The 23,324-nt window shown below is 37.3% G+C and overlaps 1 protein-coding gene across 5 annotated transcripts in view; it reads right to left on the bottom strand.

Annotated features, from left to right (window-relative positions):
• SCUBE2 (signal peptide, CUB domain and EGF like domain containing 2) overlaps positions 1-23,324 on the bottom strand; it is a 104,045-nt gene that overhangs the window by 58,890 nt on the left and 21,831 nt on the right. For 2 of the 5 annotated variants that reach the window (XM_056802108.1, XM_007497075.3), the window contains exons 6-13: positions 19,500-19,616; positions 18,002-18,094; positions 15,770-15,886; positions 14,791-14,913; positions 7,128-7,244; positions 6,632-6,754; positions 6,075-6,191; positions 5,696-5,782 (exon numbers count right to left, since the gene is read on the bottom strand). In XM_056802108.1, the coding sequence (XP_056658086.1) occupies positions 5,696-5,782; positions 6,075-6,191; positions 6,632-6,754; positions 7,128-7,244; positions 14,791-14,913; positions 15,770-15,886; positions 18,002-18,094; positions 19,500-19,616 (894 nt within the window). The remainder of the gene's footprint in view (positions 1-5,695; positions 5,783-6,074; positions 6,192-6,631; positions 6,755-7,127; positions 7,245-14,790; positions 14,914-15,769; positions 15,887-18,001; positions 18,095-19,499; positions 19,617-23,324) is intronic. The other 3 variants (XM_007497076.3, XM_056802107.1, XM_056802109.1) reach the window with 3 other exon arrangements.

The following is a 23,324-nucleotide window of genomic DNA, read 5'->3' as shown; positions in this document are numbered from 1 at the left end:
ATTGGAAAATGAGGGGATGCCCTTCAATTGGGGAATGGCTGAATAAATTGTAGTATCTGTTGGTGATGGAATACTATTATGCTAAAAGGAATAATGAACTGGATGAATTTCATGTGAACTGGAATGACCTCCAGGAATTGATGCAGAGTGAAAGGAGCAGAACCAGGAAAACATTGTACACAGAGATGGATACACTTTGGCACAATTGAACATAGTGGACTTTTCTACTAGCAGCAATGCAATGACCCAGGTCAATTCAGAGGAACTTCTGAGAAAGAATGCTGTCCACATCCAGAGAAAGAACTGTGGAAATAGACATGCATTAGAAAAATATGTGATCGATCATGGAATGTGATAGGGATATAATTGGTGTTTTGATGTTAAAGGATCACTCTACTACAGATACAAATAATAGGGAAATTGGTTTTGAACAATGATACATGTATAACCCAATGGAACTGCTTGTCAGACTCAGGATGGGGGAGGAGAAAGCAAGGAGGAGGGGGATCATAAATCATGTGACCATGGGAAAATATTCTAACTTTAAAAAGAAAAAAAATAAAATAAATTTCCACTTTCTACTTGAAGTAAAAAAAAAAATTGCCAGCATTTGCTCTCTTATCCTTAAATTGAGAAAAGTCTAAACCTCTTAGTTGTTGATTTGGCCCCAAAATGTATTATTAAGTACTAGAATCCTGTTTGTAGAGCCAGAAAAAGTCTCTGCTTGTAAAGTCATACATATCTCTCCACTTTTAAAAAAATCAAGTAAACTGTTTCTTGGAGAAATGTGTTTTATGGAGAATTGTCTGCTGGGGCAAAACAAATGCATCAATAAAATTTTTAAAGAAAGAAAGATAATAATCCAAAGTCCAAATATGACAGAAAAAGTATTGGAAAAGCTACAAGTAAAAAAAGCATTGTATATAATTTTCTGGGAGGTGAGGATGTACACATAGTCCAAATTCAAGCAAGGTCTATGGAAATAAGTAGGACTTTTCTGACATTTGAAGAAAAGAAGCTGCTAAAAGCAAACCTAAAAAGACAAAGCATAAATTTCATAAGCTATTCCCCTGCAAATAAGTGTGAAAAAAAAAACAGGCCTATTTTAAAGCAGAGACCTATACACATAAGATGGGTTAGGACATTTCTCATGCCTTTAGTGCAGAGAGGGAAGGTAGTTTTATAATGCAAGAGCAAGGTTGATGTTTCTGGGATCAAATGTGAATTCAGTCCACCTGCTAGAGTCAACATGGGTCAGCTGTCTGGATTGCCTCCAGATATCTATGTTCTCGAAAGGGGGCCCAAATACTATCTTAATTACATAGACTACTTTGAAGGCACATTTACCTGCCCCCATAAGAGCTCTTGTGCAATAGGGGGAGTGAGGGTCAACTGCTCACATGATTTCACGGGTTAGAAAGGCTTATAAGTGCAAGTTGACAGAAGTCAACTGATCAATTAACATTTATTATTAATTAGCAATCAGATCAATTAGACTAAAATAAACTATCCTTTAAGAAGCATACACTTATTGGGTGCTGGTGGCCAAACATCATGGGCACATTAGGATGTCTAAAATAACTGAAAAGAAGGCAGAGCAGTGATGGCGGAGAAGGTACATAGCCTCATCTCATTTCTATCAAATCACCCTCCAAAATACTATGATATAACATCTCAGAATGAATTCTAGAGAAGCATAACCCACAAAAAGACACTGTGAAGTAATTTTTCAGCCCAAAACAACTTAAAAGGCTAGCTTAAGGGATCTAGTATACCAGGCTGGAGATGGAGCATAAAGTAGCAAGCCTAGGCAGGCCCCACTATAGCAATGGACCTTGGGTGCAGCTGAAGTAGCAGCAACAGCTTCCAGATCTCTCAGCCACAGACAGTAAGGGGGAGGGGAGGGAGGATAATTGCTCAGAAAGATATTATAGGGATCCCTTTGTTGGTTCTGAGTGCAAAACTCTTGTTACACTATCTGTACACAGATCCAGGAAGCTGTCCTGGGGCACACTCTGAGAGATAGGAAGAGCACTAACACATACCATCACTTGTAGCCACAGGGGTGCAGGGGACTCTGTCACAGTTCCAAGGGATAAAAGAGTGCTAGCATAGGCCTGAAAAGTATTAAACACATCTCTACTTATATCATGCCACCTTGGAAGAACTGAAGGTACATAGATTCCCAGAGCCAGAACTGAAGGCAACTGCAAAGAAGAACCTAAAGTTTGGAACAGTATTCCCTTCACCTAAGATACAGACCTCAACTTTATCAGTTTTTTAAATTAAAAGGAAATGACTGGAAAATGAGCAAACAAACAAACAAACAAAAAACACACAAAAAAAGAAACTTGACACATAGAAAGTTATTTTGATGACAGGGAAACCCAAACAAGAAGAAGACAACAGAGTCAATACTGCTGCATCCAAAGCCTCCAAGAAAAATGGAATTGGTCTCAATCCCCAAAAAAATTAATGGAGGAGCAAAAAAGGATTTAAAAATCCAATAAGTGGGGTAAAAGAAAAATTGGGAAAAGAAATGAGAGTGATACAGGAAAATTATTTTTAAAAAAAGTAACAACAGCTTGGTAAAGGAAGTATAAAAATCCAATAAAGAGAACTCCTTAAAAAGCTGAATTTGTCACATGCAAAAAAAGAGAGACAAACACTCATGAAACTTGTACCTTTAAAGTTAAAATTGGATAAGTGGAAACTAATGACTCCATGAGACATCAAAAAACAATCAAAAGAAGTCAAAAGAATAAAAAAAAAGAAGAAGAAAATGTAAAATAACTTTTTGGAAAAATAATTTACCTAGAAAATAAATTCAGGAGAGATAGCCTAAGAATTATTGGACTACCTGAAGCCATGATTGAAAAAAGAGCTTAGATATTATCTTTCAAGAAATCATCAAAGAAAACTGCCCTGACATTCTAGAAACAGAGGGCAAAATAGAAATTGAAAGACTCTACCAATAACCTCCTAAAAGAGATCTCAAAAGAATAACTCCTAGGAATACTATAGCTAAACTCTCAGATCAAGGAGAAAACATTGCAAGCGGCCAAAAAAGAAAACAATTTCAATATCATGTTACCTTAGTCAGGATAATATAACATTTAACAGGTTCTACATTAAAGTATTGGCAGGCCTGGAATATGATAATGCAGAGGGCAAAAGAACTAGGATTTCAATCAAGAATCATTTATCCAACAAAACTGAGTATAATCCTTCAGAGGAAAAAGTTAGTATGCAATGAAATAGAAGACTTTCAAACAATCCTGATGAAAAGACTAGAGCTGAATGGAAAATATGACTCTCAAAAACAAGACTTAAGAGAAGCATAAAAAGGTAAACAGGAAAGAGAAACCAAAAGGCATTCAACATTCCTAACAAGGGGAGGTGATTCTTGGAACTCTAAGAAACTTTGCCAATATTAGGGTAGTCAGAAGGTATATACATAGAGGGTAAGAGTGTAAGTTGAATATGATGGGATGAATTAAATTAAAGTATGAGAAAGAAGAATGGGGGAAAGGAAAGATAAAATGAGGTAAATTATCTCACATAGAAGGGACATGAAAGAACTTTTACAGTGGCAAGGAAAATGCAGGAGGTGGGAGGAGAGCATGTGAACCTTACTCTCATCAGAATTGGCTTAATGAAGGAAAAAGATATACAATCAATTGGGTATAGAAATACATCTTACTCTATAGAATGGTAGGAGGGGAAGGGGATAAGAGAATTAGATAGAAAATTAGGGGAGTTGGTGTTCAGAAATGAAACGAAAATAGGATGGAGAATAATAATGCAAATTTTTTTAGAAGTTTCTCTAATAAAGGCCTCATTTCTCAAATGCATAGAGAAATTAATTGAATATAAAAGAATACAAGTATTCCCCAATTGGTAAAAGGTCAAAGGACATGAACAAGAAGTTCTCAGACAAAGTAATTAAAGTTTTCTATTGTCATGTAAAGAAAATGCTCTAAATCATTATTAATTAAAGAAATGCAAATTAAAACAACTTTGAGGTACCACCTCACACCTATCAGATTGGATATTATGACCAAAAAAGAAAACGACAAAACTTAAAGGGGAAAAACTGAGACACTGATGGCACTGCTGGTGGAGTTGTGAAATGATTCAATAATTCTAGAGAGCAACTTGGACCTATGCCTAAAAAGCTATACAATAGTACATACCCTTTGACCCCACAATATATATACACTAGGTTAGTAATCCAAAGAGATAAAAAAACAAACAAACAAAAAGGGAAAGGATCTGTCTATACAAAAATATTTAAAACAGCTCTTTTTGTGTGGGGGCAAAGAATTGGAAAGTGAGATAATACCTATAAATTGAGGAATGGCAGAATAGGTTATAGTATAAGATTATAAGGGAATATTATTGTGCTATAAAAAATAATAAGCAAGAGGAGCTCAGAAAAACCTGGAAAGACTTACATAAACTGAAGCAAAGTGAAATTAGTAGAATCAGAAGAACATTGTACATAGTAACAGGAATACTGTACAATGAAAAATTGTATTCTCAGCAATATAATGATCTATAACTGTCACAAAGGACTCATGAGAAAAAATGCCATCTGCTTCAAGAGAAAAAGAATCGGTAAGAGTCTGAATCCAGACCAAAAAAAACTTTTTCTAATTTTTCTTTTTATTTCAGTTTCCTTACACAAAAGGAATAATGTCAAAAAATGTTGTATGTGATTGCACATGTAAAATCTATATGAGATTACTTACCACCTCTGTGGGGGAAGAGGGAAAGAGAGAAGAAGAGAATTTGAGACTCAACAGTTTGAAAATGCTGGAAACTATTTTTACATGTAATTGAGAAAAAATAACATTTTTAAAAGGTATATGCAAAAAAGAATAACAATAAAATAACTCAAGATAATTTCAGAGAGTGACTTTTCAGCCTACCGGGACCAAAAGAAGTCTTTTATTGAAACTGGCATTTGAACTGGGCTTTAGATGAAACTAGGTGTTCTAAGAATCAGAAACATTTTAAACAGGAAGGACTGCCTAAGCAAAGGCACAGTTAGAGCGAATGAGAATGTCAGGAATAAGGAAGAACAAAAAAAGTTGGCTTGCCTAGACCACAGACTGTGTCAGGAGGAATGATGGATAATAAGGCTGGAAAAGCAGAGGGTTTTCAAAGCCAAACGGGGTCCTAGGAAATTTCATTATTCTCTGTCTCTTTCTGAGTTGTGCCAATTTCTATAAGCCCCTATACATGCTCAGGCTCACACATTCCCTGTTTCACTTATCAGTGTTTCCAGTTTCTCTGATGGTGTAGGGAGTCCTGTAACTAAGAAGTCTGCATGAGATAAGATGAAATTTCAAACATGGTGTGGTTTAAAAGCATTTAGTATCTCAAGAGGCTCAAGGCCTGAGGTTGGGCTCAAAGGCCATAAGCAAATGAGAATTATCTTTTTGTGCAGAAAAGCTCATAAGAGGGGAAAACTCTACATTTATATAATTTTCTCTGGTTTACGAAACATTTATATATCTGTTATCTCAATTGATCCTCATGGCAAGCCTATGACATAGATAAGACAGGGATTTCTATTGTTCTCATTTTACAGATACACTGTAATTAGCTCCTAACAAGACCCACTAAACTGTCAGCCTACTTGAAAAACACTGAGCATCATTACAGAAGGCATAGCTTTGGTAATTACCCAATAAAGCAGAATCATTAGATTTAAGTAGTCGACTCCCAGGCTGAGAAGAGGCACCACAGGTGACGGAGTAGGCATCTTGATATCCTAACAGGCAGAACATATAAGTCAATAGTGATACAATAGGACATACACCAGTTAACCCAGCTAAAATCAATATCTAGAAGGAACAGAAACTAAAACTCATTCTGGCCTTTGATGTCTATGGTCTAAGGAAAGAGGTTTATTTACACAAGAAGACTAGAAAGTTCCGTGTTAAAAAAAAAAAAGACACTTCAGTTAGAGTCATCTATTTCCAAGTAGCATCTACTGTATTGGGCCCAGGTACCCACTTACCCCTGCCTCAGTGTGGGACGAGGGGACAGATCTTGTCACTCACCTGGAGAGAAATGGACATCTGAGGGGCAGTTTAGGTAGCAGACATCCACTCCACCTCTCTTACTACAGTGCAATGATGCTTTAGGGGATGTGTTACCAGGAAGGAATCCCTTTATTTCTAAACAGGACAAAACACAAATGTATATGGAAACAGAAAAACACTTCCACAGTTGAAAATGATGGAAGAGAAAACAGAAACATTAACAGGCACATTCCACATAACTAATGTTCTGGTCAAAGAAGAACAAGCCAGTCTTATGCTCCATTTCCAGTCCCAGGACATCAGCCCTAGGCAGGCTATTTTTCATACAGAGAAGTCCTATAGAAGTACACATCTGACAGAAATACACAAAGGAATATCAAAGACTCCACAAAATATCTCCTGTTTCTCAATCACTTTTAAAGAATGGATGATCATATCAAGTAGAAAAGGCATGAAGGAAATATAACACAGTCCACTCCACACAGCTGTCCAATCAAGGCACAAAAATGTCCACTACCACAGCACCCTCTAGTTAAACAGTAAGAGATGCTCAAAACAAGAGCAGTGAGTCTTACCCACACAATCCTTCCTGTTCCAGTGGAGCTGGTGGTCTGAGAGGCACTGGCACTCAAAACTTCCCATGGTGTTCACACAGATCTGCTGGCAGCCTCCATTATTGATACTACACTCATTAGTGTCTGGGGAAGAAAATCACCTTTGTTGAAATGGCCTTTGTATCCAGAGTTAGAAAGCAAAAGACTTCTGCTCAAGCTAAGAAAAATCTTCCTAAAATTGAGAATTCCCTAATAAATAGTTTCACAGCTGAAAGAACTCAGAATATCCTTCAGTTCCATTTCATGCTGATGAAAAGAAACAAAAATGTTGGAAGTGTTAGTTATCTCACTCTTACTGAGGCTAATAGGAACCACTGCCCTTGTAGAAGGACAGAAAATTTTCTTTTATTATGGAATATGGAGGAAACTAAAGAAGCTTCGAGGTTAGGCATATTTCTTTTTCAACCCATGCTATCATCACCCCAACATGATATACCTGTCAGCGTGTTTCCCTCACCTCCACAATGCGTGAAACCATACAAGGTGTATCCTTTATTACAAGCACACTCAAAGGTGCCAGGATGATTGATGCATGTGTGGTCACAGGTCCTTTCAAAAGAGCATTCATCAATATCTGGAAATTGTCAAAGAAGGGTTAGCAGTGTTTTATTCTAAAGAACTCAGTGTACCAGTTGACTGAACCTTATTTGGGAATACTGGCAAATCCAGCAACCACTTCCCTCAGAGCAACTGATGCATCATCTCATAAGAAAGTCTTTATTTACTGATGTCACAAATCAGCATACATGGTTTGATTGCCAACACAACCACAAAAAGTACTATGCCACAATATTAAAATTTCTATTAATCATTTTAAAAATATCTGCTAATAATAAAAATGACAATAATATCATTTCTCACAGAATTTTAGAGTTAAAAGGCATCTAGTCAAACCCATACCAGAAAAGAAATTTCCTCCACAACATAACTGGCAAGTGCTTTGTCATTCAGCTTTTGTTTGAAGACCTCCCAGTAAGACCTTCCTCCCAAGTCTATCCATTTCACTTTTAGATATCTCTATTGGTGGGAAGTTGGCCCTACCATGAAGCCTAAATTTCCCTTTCTGCAACCTACCTTTCAGTATACCTAGTTCTGCCCTCTGAGGTGAAACCAAAGATGTTTCATTTCTCATTCACATGAAATCCCTTTAAATACTTAAAGCCAGTTATCCTATCCCTCCTAAATCATCTCTTCATCATGTTTAACATCCCCAAACCTCATGTGACAGAAAGGTAAAGCCCTTCACCATTCTAGTTTATACAATTTATAGATAATGCTTTGAGAGGAAACCTGGCAAGATATAGAGAGAGGCACCCTCAGAGTTAGGAAGGCATGGGTCCAAGCACTATCTGGGGCACAAGTCATTGGATGTCTCAGTGGCCAATGTAGCTCTTTGAGACAAGCTTGCAGAGCAGATACAAACATGCATTACTATCAAGAGGCTCTTCATACCAATGAAATCAAAGGCTTAGTCCAAATTAATAATAAACATAATGTCTTGTGTTTTCCAAGATGCTTTGCACACACTACTTCACTCAAAACATATAACAAGCCTTGCTTATCAGAGGGCAGAGTCCTGGGGCAAAGGTCATTTTCCAGAGGGAGGACCATGAGGAGAAAGGCAGAGTTCAGGCAGCGTGGTTGGGGAATGGCCAGAAAGTAAGTCAGGTAGTACAAAATGATTATTCTCCTTTTACATGTAAGAAAGCAAAATTACAAAAATTATAAACCTCATTCCCTAGTCTCATGGCTGAAAAGTTCCAGAAACGAAGACTTCAATGCCAGCCTGTTGACTCTCCAAATCTAGTGCATTTCCACTATGCCATAACTGCCTTCACACACACACACACACACACACACACACACACACACACACACACACACACACACGCCTAACTTTCAAAATCTTCTCAATCTCCCCACGCTAACCAGCATTTATAGCATCCAACAGCAATGGCATGAGAAGTTGCTTGGGGTAGTGGAAAAACCTCTGAATAGGAAAGAGATCCATCCTGTTACCACTTTGAACCTGGGTTTTTTCATCTGTTAAGTGCCAAGGTCTAAATGACTATTTAAGGTCCTCTTCAGCTTTAAATCTATGGCCTGGGAACTTGGTTGAAATCCTGGCTTTAAGACTTCCCAGTCATGTGACTAAGAGAAAAGAACTCCCTTCTTCTGGGTCTTGGTTTCCTCAATGGTAAAATGAGAACAATACTTTCACTCCCTCACAAGGCTACTGAGAACAAACCCTCAATATCTGATATTTAAAAGTATCTTAAAATTTGTAAAGTACTTTTCATACATTCTTTCATTTGATCTCAAGACAGTCTTATGTAGTTATTAACCTACAAAAGGTAAATTATTATTATTAACTGGTCTCAGACACTGCTCCTGAGTCCAAATTAATCTGCAAGGCTGAATAGTCTTCAAACAATTATTTTAAATAGTAGCCAAAAAAAATTTTCCCTAAGCCACTGAGCTTTCCAGGTTTAGTCTCTGACCAGGTCCAACTAGTCTGTCCAGGGTTTTCAGATTTTAATTCCCATCCTCTCCAAGAATTTGCTAACACTATCACCCTTAAATAGAATTCCATAAGACCAGCACTCACTTAAGTCTGAAGATACAACTCTACTTTCCAGACAGACTTTAGGCTTAATCCCATATTCCAGGCCCAATCTCCTCCTTCTCCAGCACTCATTACTAGCCTGATCAAGAACTCTAATAGTATCCCTGTCATAATTTGGTACAGGGGAAACAACATGCATGTGTCTATCTTACCACTGCTTTTCCTCCTGGCCTATCTCCACATTTTCTCTAGAGGCCAAAATTTCTGCCTATCATTTCCTGGACATTCCAATGAGTTGCAGCAATTTCTCTAAATGGAAAAGTCAATATAACAATCCAATTTGAGATCATTCTGCTCACCAAAATCTAATCATTTTATATTTGTTCATTCTGTTGAAGCCATTTTTTCTAAACATGACGTGCTTCATGAGAAGATCCATTAATCTTAGTACACACACTTGGGGAAAAGTCAGAGCAAGGAAAATGTGTTACAGTAATGAATTCCCAAAGGAGATAAGGATGGGATTATGATTTCCCTGATAAAAGAAGGTCCCTGGAAAGCAAACTACTAGCTACAGAGTTACCTGAAGCACTGTTCCTCAAGGCTCACAGTGCCAATGTGAATCAGAGGCAGTGCTTGAATCCAAGCGTTCCTGATTTCAAGGCCAACTTTCTAATCAGTATGCAACATTCTCTCTTAATTTTCTATAAAATTGTCCACTCCCCCCAGAAAATCTCCTAGGTATATATGTATATGTCTGAAGTTGATTAGTACAAGATGAAATACAGCTACAATTTCTTCCTTTGTAAATTAATGCCATTTTACTAATTTCATTATTCATGTCAATTTGTTGCATAAGAAATAGCCAACTGAGCAGCTTTACTTTGGATGCATGCTTAAAATTTTGTCATTTCTTCCCACCCCAAAAGTGGTGCCATTTCCTAATTACTTTTCAATGTTTTCATGAAGTTTAAGGAGTATTTTTTGCTTTATATGTTCCAAAGGATTATTTAGAACAGCAAATAGCCTGTTAGGTTACTGAAAAACATGCCATTTAGCCACCTAAAATCTTACTAATTTTTTTAAAGCATATATATTGTGCATAAAGGGCTTTTGAGTCAGTTTTGTCAATATCGGTCTTCTGGCAAAGATGGCTGCCTGAATTGAGACAGGTTGACCAACTCTTATATACCTCTATAACAGAAACCTTTAGTCTCTTCCAGACTGTACAATGAGAAACTTCAGCAAATGATATTTTTCTTTCTAGAACTGCACAAAAAAATTAGCCAGAAAGACCCCCTTCCATCCAACAACAACAAAGCCAGTGCTCAGTGCCATTGCCTCCTAGGATGATCAGAAGCTATCAAGAAAGTCCTGGGATGGAAGGCAGGATGTCCACCAGAGTGGTATGGACCAGAATAGCATCAAAGAGTACAGTACTCAGATTCAGATAGCTCAAGGACTCTGAAGTCCCTACCCTCTGAGCTAAGGCTCAGTGTACCAGTTGGAGGAAAAGAATAATGAGGGAAACTATGATGATGTAAAAAAAAATCATCAATAAAAACTTATCTAATAAAAATCAATATTAAGCTCCCTGAAAGTGATAACAACAAAAAATTCTTCATACTATATTTCAATAAATTATACATGAAAATTTCACAGATCTATTAGAACTAGAATACAAAGAAAGAAAAATAAATTAATTTCCTAAAAGGAACATCAAAAGGAAAAGTTCTGGGAGTGTCATAGCCAAAATTCAAAGCCTTCAGATTAAAGGAACAATGGTTCAAATATGTAGAAAGAAATGAGTTCAAGAACCCAGAAACTAGAGCCAGTCTGATGTGATCCTGACAACTTCCCAAAAATAAGAGAGGGGATCTTGGAATGCAATACTCCAAAAGGCAAAAGAGAGGTTTAGAACCAACAATAACTTAACTCTGCAAAGTTGAGTAAAATTCCACTGGGAGGGAGGGGAAGGGAATGATCTTTAATGGAACAGAGGAATTTTAAGCATAAAAAAGGAGTTGAATAAAAACTTTGAAATACAAACACAAAAGTCTGCAGAAGCCTCAAAAGGTAAATTTATTTGAGCAATTGAAGGGCCCATATGAGAGTGCTAACAATCAAATAGAAAAAGAAGAAATAGGTATCCCTTCAGAACTATAATTAATGGATTAATTCTTAATCAACTAGAAGCTAAAGGTATACCTTAGGCTGCCTCTTTGACAACTGAGAAATAGATGAATAAATTGTGGTATATACACATAATGAATATCACAGTGCTCTAAGAAATTATAAAGAGATTTCAAAGAATCTTGGGAATGAATTTAATGCAGAGTGAAGTAAGAAGAATCAGGAGAACAATTAAATGAGGAAAACACTGTAAAGAAAAACAACTTTGAAAGGCTTCAGAATTCTAATCAAAGCAATCAGGTTTCTAAAGGAATTATGATGAAGCATGTTACCTTCCTTCTAACAGAGAGATGATGGCAACAAGGTTCAGGGACATATATGAATATGAGAGAGAGAGGGGAAAATAGAAATATAGATAGATGGACTTTATATCTCTATTTTTATAGAGTTCTTGCTTCAAGAAGAGTTCCAATTTATCCCTTCCAGAGCTACCAAAATTATTTCCCTAGTACACTAGGTTTGACTATATAACTCTTCATTCAAAAACCTCAATGGTTTTCCATTGCTTACAAAATAAAATACAGGGGACAGCCAAGCAGCTCAGTGGATTGAGAGTCAGGCCGAGAGACAGGAGGTCCTAGGTTCAAATCTGACCTCAGATACTTCCTAGCTGTGTGACCCTGGGCAAGTCACTTAACTCCCATTGCCTATCCCTTACCACTCTTCTGCCTTGGAATCAAGGTAGAAAGTAAGGGTTTTTTAAATAAAATAAAATACAAACTCCTTAGACTGGTACTGGAAAACATCCACAAGCTGTCTAAACCACCATTTCCAGATGAATTTCACACTCTTCCTATCAGGCACCAGACATGCTAGACAAACTAACGGCAGCACAAAATAGTGGGATAATGCACTGGATTTGGTACTAGAAAGACTTGGATTCAAATCCTGTTTCAGACATTTCCTGGCTATGTGCCCCTGGGCAAATCCTTTCATGTCTTTGTACCCATTTCCTACTCTTTAAAAGGAGGGTGTAGACATAGGGACCCTCAGCTACTCATTTAATTCTCACAAGGATTAGGTTTGCTCTACTCTTCCCCAGAGGGTCAAGGGCAGAGGATCAAAGAGCATTCACATACACATTCCCAACAAAGTGCTGCAAAAGTGGAATTGGGCAGAGGTTGGAGGCCTTCAAGCAGAGGCTGAATAACGCTCATCAGACATATTGTCAAGAGGATTCCTGTTCAGGAGTGGGTTTGGTGAGATAGTTTCTGAGGTCCCAACCCTGTGGAATGAGGTGGTGAATGTTTTTGTCCATTCCCCATACACAAAATTAATTCATTAACAAATATGTATTGAGAGATTATATGCTAGGCACTCTGCTCACCTGTGGGATATAAAGAAAAAGCAAGAACAGCCTTTGCCTCAAGCAGTTTATAGCTGCACAGGCTGAAGTTCTTCTCTTCCTTCTACACTGGGCTCAAATGTCATCTCATCACAAAGTTGTCCCTAAAGCCCCTCAGAATTTATTCTGCCACAAAACAACTCTGAGGTATCACCTCACACCTAGCAGATTGGCTAACATGACAGAAAAGGAAAGTAATGAATGCAGGAGGGGATGTGGCAAAGTAGGGACACTAATTCATTGCTGGTGGAGTTGTGAACTGATCCAACCATTCTGGAGGGCAATTTGGAACTATGCCCAAAGGGCGATAAAAGACTGTCTGCCCTTTGATCCAGCCATAGCACTGCTGGGTTTGTACCCCAAAGAGATAATAAGGAAAAAGACATGTACAAGAATATTCATAGCTGCGCTCTTTGTGGTGGCAAAAAATTGGAAAATGAGGGGATGCCCTTCAATTGGGGAATGGCTGAACAAATTGTGGTATATGTTGGTGATGGAATACTATTGTGCTCAAAGGAATAATGAACTGGAGGAATTCCATGTGAACTGGAATGAACTCCAGGAATGTATGCAGAGTGAAATGAGCAGAACCAGGAAAACATTGTACACAGAGACTGATACACTGTGGCACAATCGAATGTAATGGACTTCTTCATTAGTGGGCAATGCAGTGTTCCTGAACAACTTGGAGGAATCTACGAGAAAAACCACTATCCACATTCAGAGAAAACACTGGGGAAGTAAAAACACAGAAGAAAAACAACTGCTTGAATACATAGATTGAAGGGATATGGCTGGGGATGTAGACTAAATGAACATCCCAGTGCAAACATCAACAATATGGAAATAGGTTCTGATCAAGGACACAAGTAATACCCAATGAAATTGTGCATAGGCTGCAGGAAGGGTGGGTAGAGAGGAGAGAGGGAAATAATGTGATTATTGTAACCAAGGAATAATGTTCTAAATTGACTAAATAAACTAATTCAAATGAAAAAAAAAATTGATTCTGCCAGTCGTTCATGTCCCTACATTCTCTGCTGTACATGGCCTATTTTCAAGAAGAAAGAATTTATTAAACATTTACTTTGGCCAAGTACTGTTTTATATTATGGAATACTTATGTCATTAATAAATGCTTCTTTCTTGAATTATGACAAATGTGTGGGAGAAGACATATAGATTTATTTATATTTTTAAAGCCATAAAATTTGTTTCATACTTATTTGTGCATGTCATACCCCACCTGCCAGACTATATCTTCATACTGACAGCAGAAATTGGGTCTATCATTTTCATCTTTACATCTCCTACAGCAAAAAGCATCCATGGTAGATATTTAATAAATCATCACTGATTTGAGAACGGAAGGAACAATAGCAGTGGTGGCAAAGCAAAAAATGCAATTATCATCTTTATGTGAAATGCAGGCAGATATATACAGAACAATTCATATCCCTAACTCTAATAGTTGGCCAGCTCTCACCACTTAAAATATCATCCATATGAGAGAAGTCAATGGTACAAGGAATATATACCTTGTGAGGGCTTTTCTCTATATATGTCCCCTTAAAAACTTATAAAAATAAGGTGTCCATATGTCTGTCAAAATTTGCCATTTACAAACCCAGACACAAGGATCAAATTCAACTGCTAACCAGTGACAAGCACCACCATCTTGCTATTGTAAATTTTTGTGAAGGAGAAGTTTATATTGCAAGGTCTATTGATACCAGAGAACATTCAGTGCATTTTCTTATGTTAACTACAGAGCATGTCCTTGGCAGGACGGCTGAACACCATAAAGGGGAGGAATCATACTATAAAGTTTGACTTGTTCTAAATTCTCTCTTTCCTACTAAGAGGAGTATTTTCAAAGTTGTCTTTGATACATAGATTGATGAGGCACATTAATATATTTTTGTTCTATTTCAAAGTGAGATATAATTTAGATAAGTGATCAGTTCAAGGTGACTCACTACAGTGACTCAATCTGCAAGTATTCTCAGAACATACCTTGACAAGATTTTTCATCTGTTAATAATTTAAATCCTTTCTTGCAACTGCAATCAAAACTGCCGACAGTGTTTCTACAGAAGTGATCGCAGCCTCCATTACCATTCTGGCACTCATCAATATCTACAACAGACAAATACTTAAACAAACAAAAACCAGTCTATCTGTTGATTTTCCCCATCCACCCCATAAGGGACAATTGCAGCAGCTCTGTCAGTCCCCCCAAATGGCTAGTTATAAAAGAGTTTTCAAAGACTTACTGTTGGGTTTGGGGAGGTTTTGAAATTGGCCCATTCATTGCTCCATTTCTTTCAGTGTAGTCTCTAGTCCCACTTTAATCAGTAAAACTTCTTAAGGAGCTTAAACACTTGCTATAACACTCAAACAACAGCAAGATACTCAATTTTCAAAAAAATATTTCCCTGATACTAAACATAATTTTACTTTTTTTTCCCAAGTGGTATAGAGGATAACAGATAAGTAAAACAGATAATAACTGGTTATCTCTTTTTAACATAAGTAACCAGTCCTTTGTATTTGTGCTCTAAAATTCCAAGAGCTCCCCTTGATCAGTACTAATTAATGGGTTAATTTTTCATTAATTTACTCTGGATAATTATCTAGGTTGTTATTTATAATATACTGATATTATCTCTTCAAAATGGATATTTCCTTGATCTTCTGCCTTTTTTTCTAATAAGGTTATGGCCTGACATGAACTATTTGATGTTCTTAGAGGTTGACCTTCCCAACAGCTAAGAGAATTAAATTGGTTTTAATTAGGCTTGCACAATTACAAGTTTTCACTGGCCCAAATAAGAAAATCTGCTATCAACATGAGTCATAATCAAATCTTAAGTCATTCAGGAGGTGGCCACTCTGGGTAGAGTTGAAGAAGCTGTCTTCATTCTACCATGCTGGCACAGCAAGGCTCATTCTCACCACTTGGACACATGCCTCCCCTCAGAAGGGCACCTACCTTTACACGTTTTCCCATCAAACTGGAGTGTGAATCCCATAGGACAGCTACAATGAACACCAGTAGATGTGTCCTTACATGTCCGGTCACAGCCACCATTGTTTACGGCACATGTCTCTGACAAAAAAAAGAAAATTGTTTGCTTTTTTGAGGAGCAGCAATACATCCAGAAAGAATGAACTATAATGTCTCAATGGTCCTAAAGTGACGTGCTAAGGTGGATCCAGGGAGGTACATGCCATATCAGCTGGAAGGCTTCTTAAAGCAATGGAGGACTACAGGAGTATAAAAAGTCAGGCTATGCTAATGGTAAAAGCATGGGGCTTGGGACCATCTGCTCTGCAGCTCACCACTTCTCCCCACCATCTCTGAAGATCATACTTCCTAAACCAGACAGAAGCTAATCTCGGGCTTGATTGCCCAGCACATTGCCTGGAACACAGCAGGCACTTAGTAAATGTTTACTGGCTAGCTGGTTGGTGGATAGTGGATGAAAACTTGCTTCAGTTCACTAGGAAAAAAAAAAAAGGTCCAGATCATGCTTCCCATGTAGCCATTCCTGTGCTATCACCTGCACTCTTCATGGGCATCTCAGCAGCTCAGGGATGTCTTCCATTTGAATCCTGCTCCACTACTCACCACTTGGGAGAGCTGCAGTAAGGCACAGCCTCCCCTGTGCCTTGCTTTCCTCACATATAAAATGATGAGGTTGAAGTCGAGGCCTCCAAAGTCTCTTTTGCCTAGCCCCTATCACACTTTTGCCTTGGAACCAATACTTAGTATCAATTCTAAAGACAAGAGATAAGAGTTTTTATTTTAAAAGTAATTAAATTCAATTTAAATTTAAATTTTTTAAATAAAAGTTTTAATTTAAAAAATAAATAAAAATAAAAATCTATTATGGTGACCTATCACAAATAATTATGAACAACTGTTTAAAATTCAGTTATAAATTACAAATGCCAGGCTGCCACAAGCTACTAACTATTAAATTAGCTGCTTTACTGAAACTAACACTATAAAGGCTTCAGAGGTTCATTCTGAATACTATACGGATTGTTCTGGCTCTCCTTTATGCCAGAAAAATGTCATTTGAATGGTAAATTTCTATTTCCATAATTTTGGGAGCTACTCTATACTTAATCCTCACTCCACTCATTACTAAACTTTTTATATAAAAGAAGTAGACTGGGGGGAAAATTGCTAAATGAGAAGCAATCAAATCAATCTCAGAGTCTCAGTGTTGTAAGAGGCCTCACAGGCCATCTAGTCATGGATTCCAGGTTTAGAGCTTTTAGGCCATAAACATTGAGAGGAGATGACCTTTGTTATGTGTATATATTTGATCTTGGTATTGATTGTGGCCAAATGATTGTCAGTTAGTATTGATTAGATGGTATAGATTCCGCCAAAGAGGTTAGGACCTAGCTGGTTCTGGCAGTAAATGAAACTGGCTGATAACTAATTAATTCTTACACCTCAGAGCTGAACTTTTCCTTTTACAGATGAGAAAGCTGAGGCCCAGAAAGAGAAAGGACCGTGGTCACAGAAATGGCACATGGCAGAGCTTGGATCTGTATGCCTCAAGTACTCTATCTGTATGCTTCAGGTACTCCATCCCAGCAAACAGCTGCCTGAGCAGCCAATAACAAAATGGGAATCCCCTCTACAACATCTCGACAAGGAAGTCAAACACCACCAGAAGGCTCCCCCAAGGCAGTCAGTTACACTTTTCAACAGTTCAAATTGTCAGGAAATTAGTCACTAGACTGAAGTACAATGAACTTCACTGAAATTTTCTCTGGCACCAAGCAAAAATGAATCCCTCTTCCATATGAAATGCCTCTATAAGGAACAGTCGAGCAGTTTCTATCTCTGACTCTCTCTCTCATTAAATAGTAAATAAACCACAATAATAGACCAGGTTCTATAACAATCCATTCAAGAAACATTTATTGAGTACGGCTCTATCAGGAATCACTACAGTGCAAGGGACTATTTGGCATGCAAAAAACCAAGAATAAAATTGTCTAGACAGAGGACAAAGAACATGCACACACAAAAAAATCATAATTAAAGGAAAAGTAACAATCGTATATACCCCAGTCTAACAATTCAACATAAGTTACCTCTTATGTTGCTACTGTTAGACTGATAAAAGGGCCATGAGGCCTAAATGGAGGGTATGGGATTCTCTGCCTATAGGAGGTAATGAGAGGATGTCGATCTTACCCATCAGTAGTCTTCTTTTTACTCGTTTGTCAACATCAGCTACTGATGATGTTACATTGCTTTCCACTAGGTCCAGGGTATAAGTTTCTTTCTCTATAAGAGGTACAAACAACAATAGTCTAGCCTTCAAATGGACTGAAAGAAAATATCCCTGCCCCTAGGACAAAGTTTCTTCATTGTTTATGTGCTATGGACCTCTTTGGCAGGCTGGGGAAGCTAATGAGGAAGCTAAAGAATAACATTGTTCATACCCTAAAATAAAACACATAGGATTACAAAGAAAGCCAATTACATTGAAATATAGTTATCAAAATACTTTTTAAAACCACAGCCCCACTGAATTTATCAATAGATGCTTTAGGGATCCATTGACTCAAGATTAAGAACTTCTGTCGTAGGAAAAACTATGCCATTGACTTCTTCTGAAATCTGAAATATGGTTAAAAAATAAGCTATCTGATTTTATTATTTTGTTAGAGATGTGAAGCAACATCTGATTGTTAACTCATCCTTTTGCCATTTTCAAGGAAAATGCAACATGATAATAGCAATATATCCATCATAAAAGATGATATGAAACTCTCAATAATATTATGATCCAGGACAATCCTGAGGAACTTTTAATAAAGAATTTTATCTACCTCCAGTGAAAAAATTGTTGGAGTCAGAATGCAGATGAAAGCATAGCATTTTTTACTTTAGCTTATTTGGGTTTTTATTTTGGCATTTTGGTTTTATATGATTATTCTCTTATAAAAATGAGCAATATTTTATGTCATAACCAAGATCAAATTGCTTGCTAGCTCTGGGAGGAGAAAGGGATGGTAGAAAGGGAGACAATTTGGATCATATACTTCAGAAAACTTATGTGGAAATTTGTTATTACATGTAATTGATAAAATATCTTTACAAAAAATGATATGAAAGATTTTTCAAAAATTTTTTAAATTCAAAAATTTTTACAAGTCTAACTTACACTTTAGAGTATCAGTAGAAAATGTATTCTCTATTCTAAGGTGGGGAAAATGTCTAAGATGTGGAAGAAAAATCACTGAACAATCAATCAACAAGGCGGTACAATATATGGAGTTTGGAACCTGGAGTCAGGAAGCCCCAAGTTCAAATCCTGCTTCTGATGACCCTTATTGGCAAGGTGACCATGGGCAAGTCACTAAACTCAATTTTCTCATCTATCATATAGTGGCAGGAATACCTATTGTACCTTCCTCACAGAGCTCTCTGAAGCACAAATGAGATAACTTATCCAAAGCAGCACTTTGTACAGCTTAAGGTACTGTATAAACATCAACTATTATCATGTTTCTATTAATATAGCCTATATCTAAAGAATGTCACCATGACTAGAGCCAAAAACCAAAGGGCAGTCTTAATAGAAGTACAGGAAGGACTGTTAGCCATATCATACCCCATCTAGAGACAGCCTTTGTCATCAGTAGCATCATTATCTGATATGATGGACACCAATCTGTATACTGACCCAGGCAGGATCTCCCATCTGTGTGCATCCTATATTCTGGGTGGCAACTACACTCAGGACCTTCATCTTTATCCTCACATGTGTGCTGACATCTGCCATTTCCATGATTACATGTCACTGAAAAGGAAACACATGGATAAATAACCCAACAAAAAGGCAGTGGGATGCCATGGCAAGAGACCTGGGCTCTCATGCCTACTCTTCCACTGCCTGGCTCAGTAACTTTGGGTCAATAATTTAACCTCTGGGCTTCAGTCACCTTGACCTTAAAATACCTTAGAGCTTCAAGGCAGATTGCTAGATCAGATGACCGAAGATCCTTCCAACCTGAAGATCTATGGAATCTCTTCTGCCGATGCAATGGAAGCCAAGGGAATACCATCAGGGTCCTTTGACCTTAGTGCAAGCTCTGCCTCTTCTGACACTGGGCCAAAAGAGAGAGCCGGGAGGCTTCACAAAGTGCCTGTGGAGGACCTAATGCTACTGCCTAGCTCTTGGGGTTCCATGTGCCTAGGATTTTGGCAGCCTGCCCAACACACAAAATTTCCACAGCTGTGCTACTTCCTCACAAAAAGGTCTCCCTCATGTCTCTCCCTAGCTCCTTCTCCTTCCTTCATGGATAATTTGTTCTGCAGGCATCGATGCAGTGAGCCAAGCCTAAAACAACAGCCCAGAGTTTCTTGCCCTCATAGCCTGTGGGGTTACTAAAAGCTGCTGATTGCTAGCTTCACAACTAACCTTAATGAGATAAGAGAGACTTTACTAATAACTGAGACACACATGGGTAAATCTAATTTGTGCCTTGATTCTCCTCTCCTAACACAAATACTGGAAATTGCTGCTATTCAGAATAAACTTTAGATTTTGGCAGGAGGGACATAAAAGTCTAGCTGTAATGGGACATAGTTCCAAAATTTAAAGTGGTCCCTGTTATCTATGTTTTCCTGTACTAAAGGGAAGTTACAAACAAGAACCTGGACTATTTAATTTCTAGATATTCCCATGTAGCATTTGGGGATTGACTAGATTTTAATTAGCCCCTCCTGGCCCAGTTACTAACCAAGTGGATTCTAGTTTCCAAAACTCCGATAGACACTTTGCAGCCTCAGACTGCTATCAAAGACCACTTTCTTACATTGAATTGGCAAATAAGAAGGGGGAAGGCATCCTCTGTGCCTACCTAAGCTACAGCAATCAGGCCAGCCAACAAAAATAAAACCATGACTGATTATCATCTCAGCTAGCCAACTGACATAAAGAGGGAAGTGGTCTTCTCTTTCTAAAGTAAAGCACCATATTTAAATTATAGCATGAACATTTGATTTGCTATATGTAGGCTTCATTAGCAGTTTTGTGGGATTCATTAGCAAAGAATCCCTCCACATAGTTCTGACTTAGTTCTATTCAATTCAAGATAGTCTATTGTATCAATAAGTTTTAAGCTTTTTCAGAAGAGGTCTTTGATCAATTTTCAGTATCACTATATGTTCTTATGAATGAAGTAAAGATGAATGGATGAAGAAGTAAAGATTTAACTGGCTCACATTTCTCCAACTAAGTTTTTTTTTTTAATTATCAATCCTCTTTTTCTAAAAAAAAAAAATTCTTTGCTCCCTAAGAATGGGTAGAGTGAGAGATATAGGAGAAAATCAAGGTGATATAAAAACAAAAGATACTAATAAAAATCTATTTTTAAAAGTCATCAAAACCTGCTTCTTCTGAACAGTCCAGAAAACTCCAAACTCGTTTTATTTTCATTTCATTCGAAAAGAGGAATGATCAAGGGAAACACTGTGAGAGGCTGGTATTCATGTCAAAGTAACGTATCACTTGCATATACAACACATATAATTAAAACAACATTAACCTTTCTAGCCCTCTCCCACCAACAGCTGTTTTAAATTCACTGTTTCTATTCCAATGCCCAAACTCTTTAGGTCTTCAATTTCTTCTAGCCCTGTGGAGCCCCCTGGAATCTTTCTTTCTCTCTGAAGAACTCTTCAGAAACCCAAGTTAAATCATTGCTACTGTTACAAAACTTTTCTTCTAAACTAATACCTAAAAGAAAAGAGGGGGATAGGAAAATTGCATTTTTTAAAACTGCACATTTAAGGTCTTAACTTATCAGCTTGGCTTTACAGTGTTTTGGATGAAAAGAATCTAAGACCATTCTGCCTGCCTATAATTCATCTGATTTTTAAAATTAAGGATTACAAAATGACATATCTGGCAAGTTAATGGGTTTTAGCAATTACCCAGCATATTTGTCTTTCTCGTTGAGAAGCTTAATTTTTAACTATTGTTAATGATAATGACATTAAAACTTCATTCTTCAAATATTCGTGATTTCATTGGTTTCAATTCCACCAATCAGATGTCAACCTCACTCTCCCTTCATAGATGGTTTTCCAAAGTACCAGGGCCAAACATTTTATTATCCTATGGCCATTTTATGACCATTTGGCCCATAACCTGGTCATGAGTCTCCCAGGACTTAGCTAAGCTGGCTCTTGTACCACATATATGCAATCTGTCATTAGGCCTGTACTAGAAAGCTTTCCAGGTTAGAAACACCAGCCAGAGTTTGAGGTCTTCTGACATAACCCTCAAGAACCCATGCTTGAAAAGCTAATATTAACAATAGTTAGTAATAGAAACTTATCTTTATGTAAGGATTCCCAAGGTAGGCCAGCTACATTTCCATTTTTTTCACAGATGAGAACAGGGTCACTCAGAGAAGCATAACCCAACACAAGATCAGTTTTTTTCTAATCTCACATCCAATGTTCTTTCCACTACAATCCTACATAAAAAACAACTTAGTCCTTTACAGACTTACAAAGCATTTTTCATTTTTCTCACAATAATAGTATGAGGTAGGTACTAATAGATGTTATCATCCTTATCTTACACACAAGGAAATTAAATCTCAGGAGGTTAGGTTACTTGTACATAACTATAAAATTAGTGCCAGAGCTAAGGCTAGTCCTGCCTTCTGACATATCCAGTGACAAGACCATAAGCTCTCCATTTAATAAAACATCTAGCCTTCCTACCTTCTTTATCTAGCACAGCACTCCTGATTTGCTCAGCAGACTTTCAGTCAACATGGAACACTGGCAAAAATTAATAGGAAAAGTCTCATCTCTCAGATGAGAAACAAATTTGCTTTCTGCCTTCTTTACCTCCAAGTGTAATCTATTCACTCAAAACTCTACCCTGAAAAATCTGTAGGTAGTTTACAATAATCCACTCCTGTTGAAGCTCCCATTACATGGATTGTTGAGCCCTTTCTTTAAAAAAATTGAAGAATATAAATGAGTTCTTCTAAATCAATTGTAGTTTTACTGATGCAATTATTTTCAAAGATCTCTCTGATAAATAAATCTATATTTCCATGCATTTAGAGCAACTGGGTTCTCAAAAGCTATGCCAACAGAGCATTTCAAGCTCTGGCAGCCTGAAAGGCCTAGCAGTGGACAATACAACTGTTTTCTGAGGACTAGATTGGTTAAATTCTGATAAATTTATCACTAGAAGAATGGCCATTGGGAAGTCAACTGTTTCTTGTCTGGGGAAATCATAAAACCATCTGCTAAAATAAAAATGTAAATCTTTTAAATATTAAACTATTTATTACCTGGAAAATAGACAAATTCTGATTTATTCTTCTTCTCTAACTTCTTTTCTATTTACTTCCCTTTGGCCCTAAATCTTAATTCTCTAATACTTACTTACAACTCCCAAGTATCATTTTATTTCCCACTGTGATAGATAACTTTTCTGTGGTAGCCAAACAATAAACTAAGACTTTTGTCTTATAAG

This window comes from Monodelphis domestica, chromosome 6, assembly GCF_027887165.1.
Source record: "Monodelphis domestica isolate mMonDom1 chromosome 6, mMonDom1.pri, whole genome shotgun sequence".
Lineage (NCBI taxonomy): Eukaryota > Metazoa > Chordata > Mammalia > Didelphimorphia > Didelphidae > Monodelphis > Monodelphis domestica.
This window is presented reverse-complemented; position numbering and strand designations above follow the sequence as displayed.